Source organism: Maniola jurtina, chromosome 10 (genome assembly GCF_905333055.1).
Source record: "Maniola jurtina chromosome 10, ilManJurt1.1, whole genome shotgun sequence".
NCBI lineage: Eukaryota > Metazoa > Arthropoda > Insecta > Lepidoptera > Nymphalidae > Maniola > Maniola jurtina.
The window spans coordinates 14,060,271-14,076,005 of NC_060038.1; the positions used below are offsets into that span (position 1 = coordinate 14,060,271).

The window sequence follows — 15,735 nt, forward strand, 5'->3', positions numbered from 1 at the left end:
TCTAGGATGTCTCCAAAGTAGAAACACTATTTTTGGAGATCCGTAATGAAATTTCTAATAGCACTATATTTTTTATTATCGAAATCTTTATAGATTAGATACTATCTCACCGACCTGGAATTCGCTGGGGTTTTTTCTATTAAAATATAAAATTATTTCTTAGTGGGGGTCTACAATAAATAGAGAACCTGCATGCAAAATTGAAGTTAGTGTCCCGCCTAAGAAGCGGCAATTACCCCGTGAAACTTATTTACACAACGTTCGTTGACCTGTAGTGTCAGTCAGATGTTAACATGCAATACATATAAAATACAGGCTTTTTTATTTCTTATTTGTACCAGAAAGTTGTAACAAATTAATTTGGTTCGCGTTTGTCTTTTGTGATTATCTTTTCAGATAATCACAAAAGAAAAACGCGAAAGTACTATCACCTGTCTTCGTTTTTTAATATCATAAAAACTGACTCTAGACAAGTGCGCTCTAATTTAGACCTCATCATCTTGCGTGTTGTCAAATGCAAGCCTATAAAAAGTGGTCCGATGATAGTTAGTGGCTGCGGAAGAATGAATTAAATAAATATTTTGAATTTGAAGGCCTATGTTTAATTGTGGACGTCCACAGGCTGATAAGATTGATGGCATTTTTTGAATAAAGAACTTTCCTGTATATATTTTCGTTTAATTAAAAAAATATGAGTTACGGAACCCTCTAGCAAATCAATTCGCACTTTAAATATAACAAATCTGTTGTCTTTCAAGGAAAAGGTTTTCCTTCCTTAGAAGGAATTCGTTTAGAATAAATAAATAAAATTAATTTCGTCTATTAAGCTAATGACGAAACTGTTAACATTGTTACTATTGTTACTGTATTAACTTGAAGGAAAAGATTAGTTGTGGATAAATAAATAATTTAATAATTTCATTATAAATAGTGTCCTTTGATGAAAAGCCTTTTGAGTTTTTTTTTTAAATATGTACCGCGCTGGCGCAGTGGTGAGTAATTTTAGTCCGGGTTCGATGATCAACAAGGGCAATTTTAGGAAATTTATGACTTCTTGTTATAAATGGCTGTGGCTACTTGCTACTGGCTTAACCGCCAAACTGTACTATCCAGAAGATAAAAGGAAAAGCTGATTGACTGACTGACTGATCTATCAACACAGTTCAAACTACTGAACTGATCGGGCTGAGCACGCAAATGAAAATGATAGGTCCATCTTTTAATGATATTTGGTGATTCCCTATATCAGTGATTATGACTTCAATGTGATAACCTCCACTTACGTGCGTGGACATGCAATATCATAAACATATTAGTTCATATTATTATTTTGAACAATAATACCTACTTTATTAGATACTAGAGGATGCCCGCGACTTCGTCCGCGTGGATTTAGGTTTTTAAAGATCCCCTGGGAACTGTTTGATTTTCCGGGATAAAAGGTTGCCTACGTCAATTTACAGGGGCGCAAGCTACCTCGGTACCTTTCATACAAATCGATCAAGCAGATGAGTATTTAGAAATCCCACGGGAACTATTTGTTTTTCCGGGATAAAAAGTAGCCTATGTCCTTCCCCGGAATGTATCCTAAGTCTGTACAAAATTTCATTAAAATCGATTCAGCGGTAGAGCCGTGAAAGCGTAGCAGACAGACAGACAGACACACTTTCGCATTTATAATATTAGTATGGATAATCATAACAAATACCAACAACCAAGCAAATCGCAATCAAGAATCGTAGAGGAGCCAATATTTGATGAATAGACACAACACCACAAGAAGAAAGTAGCTTATTATCTAATAATGACTTCCTCGTCCCTAATTAACTGTGTTCATGGAGTTGCGATAGATCGACATCCGGTCTGAATTCTAGTTAAATTGACAGGAACTTTCATATAAGCCGCCTAGGAAGCACCCATTAAAGATCTGCCTTTAATATAGGCCAAGTCTATTTTTTAATCCCGGAGACTAAAATGACAGCTAGAAATGTCAAACTTAAATTAATGATACCAGCTTAGCAAAAATAGTGTTGTCCTCACGTGCCGAATGCGGTTCACATCTATCTATTATACATATAATAAAATTGTAGAAAAGTGGTGTCTGTACAATGGAAATATATAAAAAAAGTAGCAGGGGTTGTTATTATATCGATGCCGAACCCGAAATTGTAATTAATTTTTTTTTCTGTTTGTCTGTTTGTCTGTGTGTTTGTGCACGCTATCAGAAACGGCTTATTCGATTTAGATACGGTTTTCACTAATATATTGTAGTAAGCTTCACTAAACATTTAGTGTTTATTTCATGTCAATCGGTTCATAAATAAAAAAGTTATGTCAATTTAAAGAATCACGGCGAACATTTTTAACGTACAGAGTATATGCTGCCCGAAAAGTCACTATTCCACGCGAACGAAGTCGCGGGCACAGCTAGTCGTTAATAAAATAATGTTTTATGCATAACGAGTAAAATAAACATACGAAATGTGTGATTACGAGACTAAAAATATCACTAATTACATATATTATTTGAAGGACTTATTTATGGTAACATAAAATCATCGAAAAATACAAAAAATAATTTACCTAAGGATTTTTTATAATAATATGTAAAACTCATAAAGTCAGAATCAAGCCATACCTACTTACTCTTACTTATTTCATTTCAATTGCACCACATCACTATAAAGAGTCGAAAAAACAGATAAAACACATTTTTTTCTCCGGGATTACAAAATAGACATTCACTGGGTCTTAAACCCTTCTCATTCTGAAAGGAGACCCATGTTCAGTGGTGGGGCGGCGATACTTTGATCATGATGATGTCTGTCTCCAGGATGCAAGTTATCTCTGCGTCATCCATGAGACTTTTAGGAAATGGACCCTTGAATGGACCCTGAAAAAATGCTCTTTAAACTTTTTGCACACACTATTACCCACGGGGCCCTAAGCCAAGATGCGGGCCCTAACGGGTGAAATTCCGGCTAGAAGAGCAGCACTGGGGTAACATAACTGGGTAAGGAGGTTCGTAACATCGCTTGGCCTTCTACCAACCGGAGAAGGCCCCTGTCGTCGTCATCAACCTTACAAGGAATTTGGCATAACATCAACTCTGCTTTTTATTTTCATCAGGCAGTATTAATTAATTTGAAAACGAACGGCTGTTAGCAACAAGTGTAAATTAAAAATTTTCAACACCCCCGACAAATCATTTTCAAATAAATAATTATGTATATCTAGGCAACGTCCATCTTGACAGCTTGACATTTGTCAATTGACACTTGAATATTATGAACCTAAGGGTTATCTAACCTTCTTTTCTACAAGAAAACTAGAAAAGAGCTGATAACTCTTAAACGGCTGAACCAATTTTTTTGGATTATAGCTAAGAACACTCTCGATCAAGCCACCTTTCAAACAAAAAAAAGTAAATTAAAATCGGTTCATTCGTTTAGGCGCTACGATGCCACAGACAGATACACAGATACACAGATACACAGATACACAGATACACACGTCAAACTTATAACACCCCTCTTTTTGGGTCGGGGGTTAATAAAAGATGCTTCGAATGCTTCTTTCTTCGGACAATGTCTCACAAGAACACCAGTGGCGGCGTAACCAATTGCGCTACCAAAAATGTATATACAACTTTATAGCGGGTACCTCACGTCCTGGCGTCCGCTTGTTTGCGCAAACAGTTTAGCGGCGGATTAACCGCTGGTAGCGTCACCACTTCTATCAACGTTACTTAGATTTAAGTTGGAAACGATGGGCCTGCCCGCGAAATTCAAATTTAATTTGGTTTTTCGCATTTCGCAAGGGTCCAGGTTAAGAAATTAGCTGTAGTATCGACTAATTCTGACACATTAGTCGATACTAGAGCAAATTTCTAAAATTGTACCCTTTCAAGTAAAGATTTTTATATAAACCTGTGAGGATGATACTGCCATTGTCGCAATTGAAAATGCCATAACCCTACGTTGTCGTATTAGTTTAAAAAATGCGAAAAACCAAATTTAATTTGAATTTCGCGGGATGGCCCGTCTCATGCCCCTTAAAATCGTAGTGTGGAACCATTTCTGCGCACGCGCACGAATCTTACACATAAATAGGCCTTTATAGATAGGTACATACTAATAATGAGGTGTTCGCTCTATTTAGGTGTTTCCTAGGCAACTTGCCTGTCATTCTAGCCGTCATATGTGTCATAGCTGTCAATCTACTGCAATCGAGTAGCTCATGAGTAGCTACTCCGGTTCGATTGCGGTAGATTGACTGCTACAATGTCACAATCGCAATCACTCTAATTGGTTGACGCTCGCTCACTATTGGCTACAATCACAAAAATCCTAATAAGAAGGCTTTTCCTAATTCTGTGGCTTCGATGCATTATTGCAACAAGAATAGCATAAAAGCCAATAACAAAAATTGCGATTGTAATAACGATTGATGCAGGTTTCACGGAATCGAGCTTCAGGTGGTAAGTGATGATGCAGTCTAAGATAGTAGCGGAAGTAACTTGGAAGGGTATGGCAATATCATTAAACCTATACCCCTTATCAGTTTCCAGTTACCATGAACCGATACAGGTTCTTATGACCAGGGCAAACTCTTATCAGGATGTGTTTGATTGATCGTCATGCCATACTAACTAAAAATAAAGTAATCATTATGTAAAGAATTGTAAGACAATTTTACGTCATGGAACTGGTCAAGTTTGTGTCAAGGTTTGTGTCAAAACATTCTTACATTGGGTTCAAATTCCAATTCAAATTATTTTTATTCAATTAAACTTTTACAAGTGCTTTCGAATCGTCAAAATAATCTACCACTGGTTCGGAATGCCGTTCCTACCGAGAAGAACCAGCAAGAAACTCGGCGGTTGCTCTTTTTAAGTATTCAATTTACAATAATATGCCATACCGTAGTCATGCTTATAATTTGTACGTATTTTAAACTTCAAAATTAGGTAGTTAGGTACATTCTACTTTTCTTTGATTTTATCGATGAAACACTCTTAAGTAGGTATATAAAACAATGTAAAAACGTGTTTAAAAGATGTAATGACTAATTTAATTTAGATCACCCCTAAACAAATGTCGAAAGATATTTCGAGATACATACAATCGTTAGGTACTGATATAAAAAGAAAACACACCAAATAGGTCATTCTCAAAACTACTATTTACGAGGTGGACCTTGCCAAGTCTCTGAAGTTCGCGCGGAACCAAAACTTTTGCAATGACGTATTTAATATTTTTGTGTAAATGGTGCGTCGATTTCATTGGCCTTGCATCTTCGATTTAGTTCCATTTTGGCTGAATGCCACACTCTATAATATTTCTTAGCCCTTTCTCGTATTAAACATTGCTTGTAATGTACTACTTACTAAATTAAAATAATAGTTTAAAACAGCAATGGATTGGGTGCAAGGGAAAACTTTGGTTGTTTACGTTACGTGAACGTGTGAGTTTTCTCTGAAATGTACTAGAATTGAAAAAGGTTGGACGTACACTGAATTGAAAAGTCGCGGGTATGCATTTATTGCAATCTTCGACGCTACACCGTACACAGAGTGAGGATATGGTTTTACATAGAGAGTTTCGACAAAGCCGTCTAGGCAGAGTAATCGTGTGGTAAGCGCGACCAAAAAACTGGCCTACGTAGTTATGGCCCTATGTGGAAGATTCGTCGTGATTGTCATTTACCACGAGACCAAAGGTGTCGGACTTTTCTTTATACTGTGACTATACACTACACAATATTAATTAATACAACCCGTTTGTGACTCCTATAATGAATACAAGTTCAAAAATACAAATATTCTAGACGTTAGTTTATTTTTAAATAATTCGGATATTACATTTTGAGCCAATGAAATCATTTTCAAAGGTTTGGTTAGGTCAGTCAATACAATCAGTTGTATTTATTTACTTACATTAATTTTTGAAATGGACTACAACCACTTTAACTAATTCTAAAGTATATTTGTTTGCTGGTTTGTTAAGCTCCAATAGAGCAACGGGTTGACGTGATATTTTTGCATGGATATACTTAAAGACCTGGAAAATAAAATGGGCTACTTTCTATCTCGGAAAATCATTAAAAAAAAATTAAACTACCCAACTACCAAGCGAGCGAAGTCATCTAATTAATATATTTCGAAGTTAAACGTGCGTTTGTACAGCGTTTATTAGCCCTACTGTACGTCTCGCCTACCGTGACTTTGAAAATGTTTCAGCAGCTTTCATTCAGTCGCCTTCCACTTGTCCAAGACGCGACCGCGCAACCGCCATGGCCGAAAAACTTGAATCAACGCCATTCGAGGATGCACTGGAAAAAACTGGTACCGTGCCCATAATATTCTTATTATAGTCTTTTCATTAGTCACATAATGGTGTTATTATTACCTATATTGGGAGTGCGGTAAGTAGTTTATGACAGCGACTGTGTTGACAAAGGAACATTAATTGCTATTGTCTTGATTGTATTCCCCTTTTTGTTTCCTGGTAGTTTTGTGATTTGTGGTTTTTCAGTATTGCTGTCAATGATCACAACTACAGTGATTTTTTGTGATCGGTAAATCTCAGAATATAATAACCATGGAAATGCACAAACTTTCGTTAGGCACAGACATGCCAATACTTAATTTTGTGAATTTAATCTTTTTACGTTAATTTTTAAAAATAAACCCACTCTTTCCATGTTTTACCATTCGATGCTGATTCCTTATAGCTAGAACTAGATGATGCCTGCAGCTTCGCCGGCGTGGATTCAGGTTTTTGAAAATCCCCTGGAAACCTTTGATTTTCCAGGACCAAAGTACCGTAATAGCCCGTCCCCGGGATGCGAGGTATTTCTATACCAAATTTTGTAAAAACTGACGCAATTTTGTACAGAATTCGTTGAAAAAAATTTACGCAAATCGGTTCAGAAATCTCGGAGATTTCGGTGTACATAGACAGAAAAACACAACTCTTCCATTTTTGAAAGTCGGTTAAAAATAGCAAAACTCCTTGGTTAATCCTCTTCTTGCTTATGAAGGTCCCGTCAAAATAGGTTCAGCCGTTCCGAAGATTAGCCCGTTCAAACAGACAGACAGACAAAAATTTTAAAAACGTGTGATTCAGTTATAGTATAGTTCAAATAACCTAATATGAGCTTAATATGGGGTAGTTATTTTGAAATTACAGACAGACACTTCAATTTTATTTATTTAAATGTATAAAAATAAAAGTATAGATTAGAGGTATTGTTAATTTTTGTGACGTCATTTTCGCCATATAAAACAAACAACCATATAAAACAAATACATAATTAGAGATCATTGTTTAGTTTCCATAGCCACTAATTGCGAAAATACAATGATTGTTTAACTATATTTACTTTACATGAAAATATCTACGTATAGTATTCCTTTGTTTATAATATAAAGTACAAATAAATTAAATTAAAACACTAGTATATTTAATTCAGAAAGTAATAATACAGATTTTCACAAATTTTAAAAATATACAGACAAACACTAGTTGATTCTACTAACTTCGTACATTGCATGGAATTAAGTTTCCCCATAATTTTTGAATTTGCACAGATCACTAGTGCTTTTTTAGACTTCCGTACCTGAAAAGGAAAACGGAACCCTTATAGGATCACTTTGTCTGTCTGTCCGTCTGTCCGTCTGTCGTGTCTGTCAAGAAACCTATAGAGCACTTCCCGTTGACCCAGAATCATGAAAAGCAGATAGGTAGGTCTTATTGCACAAGTAAACGAAAAAATCCGAAAACCGTGAATTTGTGGTTACAACATGTAAAAAAAAATTAAAATGTGATTTTAAATTGTCCAACAGGCAACGGTCTTTATAATGTCCTGCTAGTCCTCACATGTGGCCTGATCCTGTTGGCCATCGGCGTGGACCTGTTCGGCTTTGGCCTGGTGGTGGCAGCAGCGTGCGACCTCAACATCACAGTACCCCAGAGAGGGATACTTACTTCACTGCCTTATATTGGTAAGCTTATTTCCCTTTCCACTAAATCTATTCTCAGAAAATGGTCTAAATCCTCCTAGTCCTTACAATATGTGGCCTGATCGGCTTTGGCTTGGTGGCAGCAGCAGCGACCTTAACATTTAGTTCCAAGAAATTAACACGAAATGCCTAACAGTCCTCACAGTGGCCTGATGATGACTACAGCGTTCGAACTCAACATCCCAATCCCAGTGTTCCAGAAGGGAATGCTCACCTCACACGCCGTATTTATCTTCAGAATATTCTGATAATTTTCTGCTGTGGCCTTGTTCTGCTGGCCAAAACGGGCATGACCATCAGGCCAGACTTTGGTCTAGTGGTGGCAGCATTTATGGAGTAACATTGACAAAAAATTCTCTTACTTTGTACCAAAAAAAAAGCTTTGATTTTGATTTTCAGGATAAAATTATCATAGATGTCCTAGAGTAATAATTACGGTTTTATTGTAATTAAAACTACATTACTTTATTTTCAGGAATCCTCCTAGTTTCCTACATCTGGGGCTACATCTCCGACACACGTGGTCGAAGGTTCTCCCTCCTGGTGTCCATGCAAACAGCCTTCGTTCTCTCGTGTCTGTCAAGCTTTGCCACCAACTGGTTACTGCTGGGCCTCATCAAGTTCTTCTCTGTTTGCTTGTAAGTTGTTTGTATTATATTAGTTTGTAATATTTTTTTCTTTAACATAATATTCTAGATCTGGCGAGAAGATTTGGCCGAGGCTAGTTACGTAGTATGTTGAAGTTGTCTGGAAGCGATGCTCGCTTTGGCGTTAAAATATCCTGCCCATGGAAAAATACCTACATTTACGATAGGTAGTCGGATAGATGAAGCGCCTATTTAACTAACTAACTTAGGGATGCAAAAAGTCTTTTTTCGTGCTCAACGTTATTTAAGGAACTCCTGTGCAAGCTTCTATAAACCTCTGTGTCTGTCAGTCAGTTGAAAAAATTTTATTAAGTAGATCGTCTGGTGGTCGACTTGATCTTCGACGTACCTACCCGTTAATTGATGAGTATCATTACACTGCTGAAACTAATTATTTTGTTGTGGTTCAAGCTTCAACAGATGTGGGTCAAATTAATAAGTTCCCGCATTAATTGTCCAGTATTTCTCCATTGTGCGAATGTCATGATCTTGTTAACAGCACGAGTGTGTAAAAATAGCAATTTTTGCATAAGCACTGCAATTGATTATTATGCACTTTAGGCACTGTTCATGTATTTTTTTATGATCACTAAAACAGAACAATAAATCACATAATTATTCACTTATGCTAAATTCTCTCCATAAACGCGATAAAAATCATTTCTCTAATCACTTTTTTCTGATATCGCTCTGTACTGTCCGCTTGGATTAAAATACCTAGGTTTTGAAAGGCTACTACGAACTATTTATTTTTACACAACTGTCCAAAAAAAGAAGTGTAAAATTAGATAGTAGTTAGTATAAGTTCAGACCCCATGTATGTACTATTCATCTTGGTAACAAAGCGAAAAACAAAATTAGTTTTACGCTCGGGGGCGATTGTAAAATCAGTGGTTTTACGGTTCGGTAACAAAAGTGATTTTTACCGTTTTACTTCTTCTGTAGAACGGAACCCTCGGTACGCGAGTATGACTCGCACTTGGTCGGTTTTTTTTGTTTTTGGCAGGACAGTCGTGTTTTTAATTTTTCTTTATTACGACTTGAGACATGTCCAATATTATGTCTTCTGGCAATTGGTCGTTAAATGTATACGTTTTTACAATAAACTCAACTGTAAGAACATACACAATTGCCAATATAAATGAATCGCTAATTTTACTTTGCCTAGAAGTGGCCATTTTGAGATTATTTTTATTTCTAGTATTTAGATTAGCAGATATTAGTGTATTATCAATGATTAAGATCATATTTTGAGAGTTTAGACAATGATGTCGCTCTAAATCGTATCTCTAAACTAAATTTAAAATATCTGCATCTTTTTCTTTTTAAAATTGCTGAAAAAAGACGGAAAGAGAACTTTAAATAAAAGACTTTTAGTATAAACTAGCTGATGCCCGCGACTTCGTTCGCGTGGATGTAGGTTTTTTAAAATTCACGTGGGAACTCTTTGATTTTCCGGGATAAAAAGTAGCCTATGTGCTAATCCTGGATATTATCTATCTCCATTTCAAATTTCAGCCAAATCCGTCCAGTAGTTTTTGCGTGAAGGAGTAACAAACATACACACACACACAAACACACACACACACACACACACACTCATATAAACTTTCGCCTTTATAATATTAGTGTGATTTAAATTTTAAATTAAAGAATCTAAATTTAGTGCTATTCTACAAAAAAACAGAATGCTCTAGACTGGCACCTAAAGTGACGAGGTTCAACAGTTTTAAATTAAATTAAGTTTGTCTGTCCTTTTCTTATTATATTGGTAAGAAAAGGATGTGAATACGCTAAAGCTTTGTGGAAGAATCACTGCAAATATCGTTTCGAGTTGGATATTTTTATATCGGAAATAATATGCCTTTCTTTTCAGTTCTTGTGCAGCCAACTCCGTCACATACACCCTGCTGGGGGAGTCATGTATTCAGCGAGTGAGGAGCAAGTACATGCTCCTGATCACCTGTCTCCTCATTCTGTCACCGGGCATTGCAGCTCGTGAGTAAGCTATTACCATTGCATTAAATATACAGAACGGCTATTCTAAACATCCTGGGTGCCTGGGTGCCTGGTGCACTTCGACCGCTCTTTGTGCCAGATCCTTTTTGCCATCCAAACTGTGTCGGTGATTCAACTCCCTTCTGCGGTTTTTCCAATAGATTACAACACGGGGTTATTAAAGCTGGCAACGGCATTGAGGGTTCCTCTGGTACTGCAAATGTTAATGCTACCCTGCCTGTTCGTTTTCTCGCTATTTTTATTTAAAAAAAAACGTGTTGGGTGAAGCTCTCAAAAATTGTTATTCCATAGGGCCGCAGTCTCATAATCGCAACACTGATTCCACCACGGTCCAACGAGCTGAACAAATGTGTATTGGCAGACTTCACACGCCTTTTAGACCATTATGGAGAACTCTCAGGCATACAGGTTTCCTCACGATGTTTTCCTTCACGATTAACAAGTGGCATTTATTTGTAACTTAAAACACATATAACTCTGAAAAATTAGAGGAGCTCAGTATCGAACCCACGATCCCCCGAAAAGAAAGTCAGCGTCTTTATCACCGCATGGTATAGTTGACCATTTATTTCTTAATTGCTTTTGACTCATGTTAGATAATTTCCTAAATCACGTCTCAGGGATTAACCGACAATTTTTTTTATTTTCAGTTGTCACATACCCAACCCTCCTCCTGCATTTCAAATTGGAGATTCCTCTACTTGGAATAAACTTCACACCCTGGCGCCTGCTGATCGTGGTGCTGGCAATACCCTCGGGGCTCGGAGGCATTGCCATCAGCTTCTTCCACGAGTCCCCCAAGTTCTTGGCAAACTCTGGCAAGAATGACGAGGCTTTAGAGGTGCTGAAGTCTATGCATGCGATCAATAATCGAAACACCAAGGAGGAATTTGGGGTTGGTAACTATTTTACATATTTTTACCTAGATCTACTCGTCAAATCGTACTGGAAAGTGCAGGGTTGGTAGACGCACCATTAGGTGGACAGACATTATCTGTGGTAGGTGGGTAGATATCTGTGGGGATAGGGTACTTGGAAAGTAAAGCTAAATCAGTCTCAAAAAGCGTGGGGTGCCCAACTAAGCGGTACTATGCGCCCCCGACAAGGGACTCCATAAAGCGCAAATCCGACCACTTAGGGTGTATTTAGTCTCACCTTTGGGCTAGAGCAATTTTGTATACCACCTTGTTCCAACTGATTGGATCAAAGCGGGCAGTTTGACCTATGGAGTGTCTTAAACTGACCAGCTCATTGGAAAGCCTAGAGCACTGCGCAAACGTAAGATCTCTTTGCGTGTCAAACACCCATCCAAGTACGGATTTGGGCAAATTTTTCTTATCTAGCACAATCGAATGATATGAACTGTCACAACTAAGCCACATGTTAATTGAGGTCGGTATTTGGAGGCACGTAGTGTCCTAGTGGTGAGTCTGCTGCGATGGACATCCGCTGGCGGAGTAACTTGTGCTCCATCATCAGACGGTGGGATGGAACTTCGTGAGGTTTTTAGTCGGTAGGAGTCCAACATAACCATTGTGCTTCCCCGTGGCCGGTGGTATCCATGCTGGATTTCCTCACAAAAAACTAATAATGAGAGGTAGTCATAAAAACCAATGTAAGGAGTAATAAAAACCTTTTTCAGGTAACCTCATTGTACTTAGAAGACGCAGTAGCAAAGAAGCCAATCAGCTTCACCCGTGCATTGTATGAGCAAGGGGCGCCTCTGTTCCGACCCCCCATGCTATGGAGGACCGTGCAGCTCTACTTCATAGTCTCCATCGTGTATTTCACGTGAGACAGGTTTTTGTTCTTTATATCGGAACTTTATACGTGTAAGGCTATATTGAAAAGCGGGGATAACCTAGTGGTTAAGACTGAAAGCCTCCTATTCGGGGGTACCAGATTTTGATTCTTAACTTTTTGGAACTATGTGCAGCATAAGTAATTAAATACTTATCACCTGCTTTAGCGGTAAAGGAAAACACCGTGAGAAAACCTGCATGCCTCAGAGTTTTTCTTACTGTTTTCGCCGGTAAGTCAAGTTCACCATTCGCACTTGGTCAGCCTAATGAACTTTGGTCTAAGGCTTTTAAGTCTTTTTTATTTTGAGAGAGTATTCTCACTCTGTAGTGGGCTGACTTTGAGATGGTGAAAGTGATGATACATTTCGTATGATTTAGAACGTTGTTGAACGAGAAGAACCATCAAAAAATCTACAGTGATACTCCTGTCGAAAGTTGCATCTTTTGTAGTATTTTATTACATAATACCTACGACTACGATGTTAATGCCTCGTAATTCAATATCATTTTCTTTTCAGTAACAACAGTCTTCTAGTGTGGCTGCCTTATATCATGAACTTAGTAAGAGTGGCTTTGAGCCAGAATGCTGCATCTGCTGGGGATATTTGTACCTTGATCAATATGAAGGAGGAGGCTAAGGTCCATAATGAAACTTTAACTTCTTCAAATACTACTGCTGTGGTAAGTTCATCTCAACAGATAACGTTTTGTATTACGTAGTTACTTTGTACCCATAAAATTAAGTTTTAAATAAATCTTATCTGGGTTTAAAAACAATCTTATATTATTGGATATACCGTCTATGCATTTTTGAGTTCTCTAACCTCTTTGTGCTCTAAGATTCGAAGAATTCGTGATTTCATAAGTACATTTAATACAATGGATGCCCTATGAAATCAAACGCAGCGTTCTTCAATCTTCCACATTTCGGCTGTATACTCTGTCTACTCTATCTCCTGATAGTTATTTAGTTATTTTGTTTGCTATTCTTTTTTTTGGTCATACTTCCATGATTCAAAGAACCCCCAATGCACTAAATATTTGTCAACTTTACGTTTAATTCTGTTTTTGGAGGCAAGTGCGCTCCAGCTTAGGCTACATCATCACCTAATATTTATGTAAAGGAAATACATTCCCGTTTTCTTAGTAATCTTTGAATTTCAATTTTGCCGCGGTCGATAATAAGACTGTCATTTGTCAGCGAATTGTAACTTGTTTGTGTTTTGAAGTTACAAAGCATTTGACAAGATTGGAGGTTATAACATGGGATTACTGACGCGAAAAGATTAAATTGAAACAATCAAAATTCATTAATAAACAATTAACTTAGTGAAAGTATAAACTTTAATGTCGTTTCTCTTAATTCAGAGCAACACATGATTGTTTTAACTGGCCGATCCGTAAAATTACCTTATATTTATTATAATTGCACCGCTTGCCTATTTAATGAAAAAAATTGGATCATTATTTTCCAGACACCAGAAATCTGCCTCGGCTACATCGAGAACAACGTGATCATCACCCTAGTGGCTGCGCAGTGCATTTACTCCGTCCTCAACTTCGTCATCTCGTACCTCATGAGGTGGAGGAGAATCGTCCTCATATCCATCCTGTCCATGGCCACAATAAGTGGTGCTTTGCTGGGTTTGATGCCTGAACTGATTTCCAGCGTGTTCCTTTTGATGGCCTTTACTTGCACGAATCTTGGAATGGGAATATTGGCGTCTTACTTTGTGGATTTATATCCTACTTCTTGTAGGTGAGTTACATTTCGACTAGCTCCGTAGTAAAACAATAGTTTCGTACAATTCGTCTGTCTGTATATCACAGCCTTTTGAAAATTTAACCACGAGAGCTAAAAAGTTGAACACGGTTACAAAAACTTGTTACTGTTACATAGAGGCAGATTATTTACAATGATTTCAATAATTACAATTATATTATAACAATATTGAAACCCCGTTCGGGCACACCAATTTTCGGGTTAGTAGGAAGACGTCCCGCCTCTGCTGTAATTGTCAAAGAAGTCGCTTACTTTATAATAAGCTTTATTTATCAGGAAATATTTTAAATTAATTGATGAACACTATATTATATTCTCCATCAGAGTAACTCCACAAAAATTAGAGTAACTCCTAAACATGAAAAGCGAGAGCCAAAAAAAAATTGTTTTCATTCTTAGACTGTTTTTGGGAATAAAATACTATTTACGAAATAATAACTGTCAAATTTTTTGGCAACTAATGAGCATTAGCTACTATTGAACTCTACCGGGTGCAGCTCTGAGCGCTTGCCCAGTTTTTAAAAGTTTATGTTACTTTCAGGGGCATGGTTGCTTGCCTCAGCATAATGGTGGCGCGATCCAGTACGTTCGTTGGCATCAATGTGGTTGGCAACCTCATCTTCTACCACTGCCATACCACCTTCTACGTGTGGTCCATCGTTGTTTTCAGTTAGTATCACATTATTATAGCTTGCATCAACATTTTTCAACCCTATGGGGTTGCTAGTTTCATCCTGAGAGTTGTTAGGTACATCACAAAAGTAGTTTTTAGGGTCTCTTACTGAAAAGGTGCCAATGGAACCCTATTACTAAGCCTGCGCTCGCCATCCTTCCATCCGTTTGTCCGTCCGTCCGTCTGACCGTCTGTCTGTCTTTCAGCGGACTGTATGTATTTTAGTAATTACAATATGGGATTTTCGAGCTTTTTGACTTATTTTGTTTTTTTTTCAGCAAGTGTTGTCGCGGCTTGGTTCCTTCCACCAGACAAACCAGTGCGTTAACTTACAGGTATTAGTTATAGGACTTATGTTATTAATAATCTGTGATTTTAGTACCAATAAGACATTAGTTATAATAACTATACCAACATATTATATTTATAATAGAGTGAATTTATGTCCGTGAAATTATTATGTACATTATGTTTAATATTAAGAAAATAAAAGTTTAGTTTGTAAAGTTTATTTTATTTATCTTCACGTTCATTCACACATCAACCTCTCCTGGTCATACGGTCCTCCGCCTTTTTAAGACATCCACCCACTTCCCGCCTCCTTCTTCAGATCATCGGTGTAGCGATCTGGAGATCGCTCTTCACTGCGCTTACCGGTACGTGGCCTCTACTCCAGAACACATCGGCCTTGTCAGTCGTAGGTGCTACGACAGATATGACATTCCCAGTGCCCACTGCCAGTTCAGCTTGCTAATGTTTGATATCGGTTACAATACTATCTTCTC

At 37.5% G+C, this 15,735-nt stretch overlaps 1 protein-coding gene across 1 annotated transcript; it reads left to right on the forward strand.

Annotated features, from left to right (window-relative positions):
* The first annotated feature begins 6,240 nt into the window (after nucleotides 1-6,240).
* Nucleotides 6,241-15,456, forward strand: LOC123868749 (synaptic vesicle glycoprotein 2A-like). Its single transcript, XM_045911343.1, has 10 exons — nucleotides 6,241-6,346; nucleotides 7,850-8,008; nucleotides 8,502-8,664; nucleotides 10,550-10,671; nucleotides 11,343-11,587; nucleotides 12,335-12,483; nucleotides 13,013-13,175; nucleotides 13,970-14,253; nucleotides 14,819-14,946; nucleotides 15,229-15,456. Exons 1-10 carry the CDS (start codon nucleotides 6,295-6,297, stop codon nucleotides 15,276-15,278), a joined length of 1,515 nt encoding a protein of 504 aa, XP_045767299.1. The 5' UTR covers nucleotides 6,241-6,294; the 3' UTR covers nucleotides 15,279-15,456.
* Nucleotides 15,457-15,735: the final 279 nt, after the last annotated feature.